This window comes from Ptychodera flava (assembly GCF_041260155.1).
Source record: "Ptychodera flava strain L36383 chromosome 3 unlocalized genomic scaffold, AS_Pfla_20210202 Scaffold_25__1_contigs__length_14229661_pilon, whole genome shotgun sequence".
Taxonomy (NCBI): domain Eukaryota; kingdom Metazoa; phylum Hemichordata; class Enteropneusta; family Ptychoderidae; genus Ptychodera; species Ptychodera flava.
Genome location: NW_027248279.1, coordinates 1,741,264 through 1,745,644, shown reverse-complemented (window position 1 = coordinate 1,745,644; position 4,381 = coordinate 1,741,264). Strand labels below are relative to the sequence as shown.

Genomic DNA, 4,381 nt, shown 5'->3' with positions numbered 1-4,381 from the left:
CATGCGGAACAAAAGGTCAAAAGGTAAAAGTCATGAAATCTTTGATAATGTTTAACATAAATGATTAAAAACATGATTCGATTTACCTGAGACATTCGAAGGAGGTTTTTTTCTCTAAGGGGCCGTTTCTCACCCTTTTTCGTTATTATGAATTGTTTTTGTGGTTCACTTATCAAACATAAGCGAAATTATTTGCAGGTTTTTTCTCTACTGCATGATTGCGCAAATTGCGCATTGCGAGCCATTGTCTGCCCTGAAAAAATATGACAGCTCGGAAATCGCGCAAAAACACATCAAACAAAGACGTCCACATATACTAAATATATATCAGGGTGACCCAAGCGCATAGTAGCGATCTGTGTGTATTAATGATGGCATTTTGGAAAATTCCGGCTGTAGCATTGTCTAGGCACGTAATTATTTACGGCGCATATTTTCATGGATTTAAACCCCTAAGTTCAGACTGAATCATGTGCAAGGGAACAAATATGTCAAATCATGAGTCGCGGAAACTTGTAGATGACAAATCGACAGTAGATAGAGAGCTGCAAAGCACATCAAAAACTGACAAACATCATGATGTCGATGATAGTGCGGGTGCTGCATGGCAATCATGCGACTTAGACGACGCAACTGGACCGGGTGGCGATCGTAACGATATCGAGGAAGCGCTTCCTCGGAAGGCAAAATAGACATCAACAGTGATGTATCTGCCTCCTAATTTTGATGAATGGGGAACAAAGTGTCCTTTTCAATGAAATGCAGAGAGAACAGTGCATTTGTATTCACATGTATACACTAGTAAAGGGTATTGACAATTCTTATTCCTCTCTACAGGAAAAGAAGAAAGCCAGGGGTAAAGTATAAATTTGCAATTGCTTTCTCAAGTTTGTTTCGATTTCATGCATAGCTTATTGATATTGAAAAAATATGTACAGTCAAACTTGACTGACATTATCTCTTTCAGACCAATTTACGCTAACCGAATAGATAGCAACCAGCTCGATTACATGGATTTAGAGTCACCTAAGGATAAGTTTGGTAAGAATTAGTTGTATTCGCAATAATTGAGTAGATTTAGCCATGTATCATAAACAACATGAACATACTTGTGTTCATTGTTTACATAACAGAAATCACTCTTAAACGTGATATATACTACATGAAATAGTGTTCCTTTGTCTGCCTTACATATTTGAATGAGTAATTCGTTGTTTTCTTTACCCCGCGTAATTTGTTTCTAGTTTGTGTCTGAATAATTTTTCTATCTCTCGCTTTTCTTTGCAGCTAATAGTGATGTTCATAATGAGTTAAGTATGAATACTTCTCATTTCTGTTATTAACAAAGCTTTATATTGTCCATCATTATTATAAATATACCAAAATGATGCTGATGTAGAATTGTCTGATGTTTAAGTTATTTTTAAGCCCGCGTTTTTTTGGTGATAACGCTTGCATACGATAGTGTGGTATTATCAATTCTTAGTGAGGAAAAATATTAGAAGACAAAATATCGTTGACTTTGGGGAAAAATACAATTAACATTTATTGGCAACGTGTACTTCAAGTCCTGATATGGGAAAACACAAGGCAACTATTACTCATTTAAGCGTAAATGTTAAAAATCTCTTATCTCTTCTCAGAGGTGCATATGCTGATATCCACCAAGCAGACACAGAATACATGGGACTAGTTTTCAGAGGCAAAAATACAGGCATGTACAAATTATAATATAAACTACTTGGAAAACCCTAATGTTTCGTCATTACAATGTTAAATCTTAAGGTGGAGCCTTACAGGTTGTTTTTTTTAATTTCTAGGACGTATAACTCTCAACTCTTTGTCTCTCTGTTACATTCAGGAATTGAAGTTTGTGAGGAAGACAATAGAATGATACACAAGGTGACCAAATATTTACATATACTAATGATTTTTGCCACTATACTTTATCGACGTGTTACGAGTTCTTATGTGGCCTTTCGAAAAATATCCATTCATTTATTCATTCATTCATTCAATTATTCATTCATTCATTTATTCATTCATTCATTCATTTTTTCTCTATAAACACGAGAGCTGTTGATGTTTGTGTATACTCCAAAACAGACCAGTTTCTGTGTGGGGAAATTAAAATGTTGCTTAAACTGATCACATAATTACCCAGGGAAAGATGACACTTTCGATTCTATGGCATTGGTCACTATAAGGGCAGTATGTTATTTAGATAGTTTACTACTTACTTGATTAATCACTCTGTAATGAAACTGACCGTGTTACTGAATGCGATCAGAGCTGGAACTGACATTCTTTTCAAATAAGATTAAAAACTCTCCTTTGATACACACTTCTTCTTCACGGATTCTAGTACCTCTATCTTCTTCTTACAGCCGCCTGTTAAAGCTGGTCGTACACCAAGACATGTTTCAAATGACTTTGAAATTGGTGAAACAATAATCGATGGCATATTTACGAAACTTGTAACAGCAAAGCTTCCATTGTCGTCGCAGAGGGCCTTGGCAGTCACTGTAAAGATTCTCAAGAATTTAGATGGTAATCATCCCATGTGATATTTGCATACAAAAGTCTCGCAATTTTCTTTGAAGATTTAGAAAATAAAAGCAAGCGTTCCGTAACGTTTGAGATTCCAAAGTACCCTCAGAACGCCGGTCCTTTTTGGCCTGCAAATTTTGATAGTTTCAGGGATCAGTATGACGGTTGTTGAGAGACAGAGAGCTTTTTAGTTCATCTTATCAGTATGTGTACCATTTTCGTCAAGCGATGACAATACATCCAGAACGTTCAATAGAGACGTATAGAACTCTATCTGACAGTTGTGAGTAGTCTTTATTACGTGTAGTGTATTTGTGTTAACTCGATGTTTTCTAAAGAGGTGAAGGCGAACATAGGAGATAAAGAAAGGGAAAGTGGGGTGATGATATGAAAGAAGAATTTTAAGGGGTTATATGTATTAGCCTCATAATCTATTGGCGGCTTACTACGTACCTGCTTGTGATTATTTCCTGTCAATTTTTTGTTTTTATTTTTTACGTATACTATAGACATGGAAGGAAAGCAAGCCCTTTGGAAAGAAGTGGAATTCATGACAAGATTGCCGAAAAATCCAAACATCCTTTCATGCCTTCACGAGTTCACAACGTTCGGTGAAGTAGCGTTATTGACATATATTTTGTGCCTTTCACAAATAGTATTTTAATGTAGCTGTTTATTAACTAGTGAGCCTGAACATTGAAGAGAAATCTTTCAAATATAGTGATTGTACAGTAGACTTTCCTATAATAATGTTAATAAACTCGATATTTTCAGATCCTCTACGTTTGGTTCTTGAACCTTGTCATCATGGAAATTTAAAGACTTTCCTTAAGAACCTGACCAAGGAAGAAACACAAATGAAGGCACTTTTGCTATTTTCCCTGGATTGTGCAAATGGAATGAAGTTTCTGGAAGAAATGCAGGTACAATCGTTACTTTACCGACAATCGATATGGAAATAAGAAAAACTGTAGGTTAATTCTCAGGTATTTTCTTTGGATTTGTATTATCGCTTACTTTCTTATCTTTCTTATTTAAATCCAAAGTGCACCCACAGACATCTAGCCGCTCGAGTCGTAATGGTTGATGGACAACAGACTTGCAAAATATCACAACTAGGATACTCGACTGCCGTCATGGATCAAGTCACTTATGAGAAGATAGTCAAGGTAGTGTATGGATAGAAACATTCAATGAATACTCTGTTACATACATGTACATGGTCAGTATCCATTATTGAATTAGTGCTTTATTATGGTAATACATAAACATTAAAGCATCTTTTTCCTACAGCGCCGGTTACCAATTCGATGGATGGCCTTGGAATCAATCGAAGACTGTGTTTACTCATCAGAGACTGATGTGTGGTCTTACGGAGTATTGCTCTGGGAAATATTCAGCTTTGGTATGGATATCTATCTATCTATCTATCTATCTATCTATCTATCTATCTATCTATCTATCTATCTATCTATCTATCTATCTATCTATCTATCTATCTATCTATCTATCTATCTATCTATCTACCTATCTATCTATCTATCTATCTATCTATCTATCTATCTATCTATCTATCTATCTATCTATCTATCTATCTATCTATCTATCTATCTATCTATCTATCTATCTATCTATCTATCTATCTATCTATCTATCTATCTATCTATCTATCTATCTATCTATCTATCTATCTATCTGTCTGTCTGTCTGTCTATCTATCTATCTATCTATCTATCGATCGATCGATCGATCGATCGATCGATCGATCGATCGATCTATCTATCTATCTATCTATCTATCTATCTATCTATCTATCGATCGATCGATCGAT

General features: G+C 35.3%; 1 protein-coding gene across 1 annotated transcript in view; it reads left to right on the top strand.

The window, feature by feature from the left end:
• The first annotated feature begins 488 nt into the window (after window positions 1-488).
• The window catches only part of LOC139125177 (fibroblast growth factor receptor-like), a 5,449-nt gene continuing 1,556 nt past the window's right edge, over window positions 489-4,381 (top strand). The window contains exons 1-7 of the mRNA XM_070691282.1: window positions 489-683; window positions 838-856; window positions 1,862-1,902; window positions 2,388-2,550; window positions 3,325-3,473; window positions 3,597-3,719; window positions 3,844-3,955. Of these exons, the coding sequence (XP_070547383.1) occupies window positions 489-683; window positions 838-856; window positions 1,862-1,902; window positions 2,388-2,550; window positions 3,325-3,473; window positions 3,597-3,719; window positions 3,844-3,955 (802 nt within the window). The remainder of the gene's footprint in view (window positions 684-837; window positions 857-1,861; window positions 1,903-2,387; window positions 2,551-3,324; window positions 3,474-3,596; window positions 3,720-3,843; window positions 3,956-4,381) is intronic.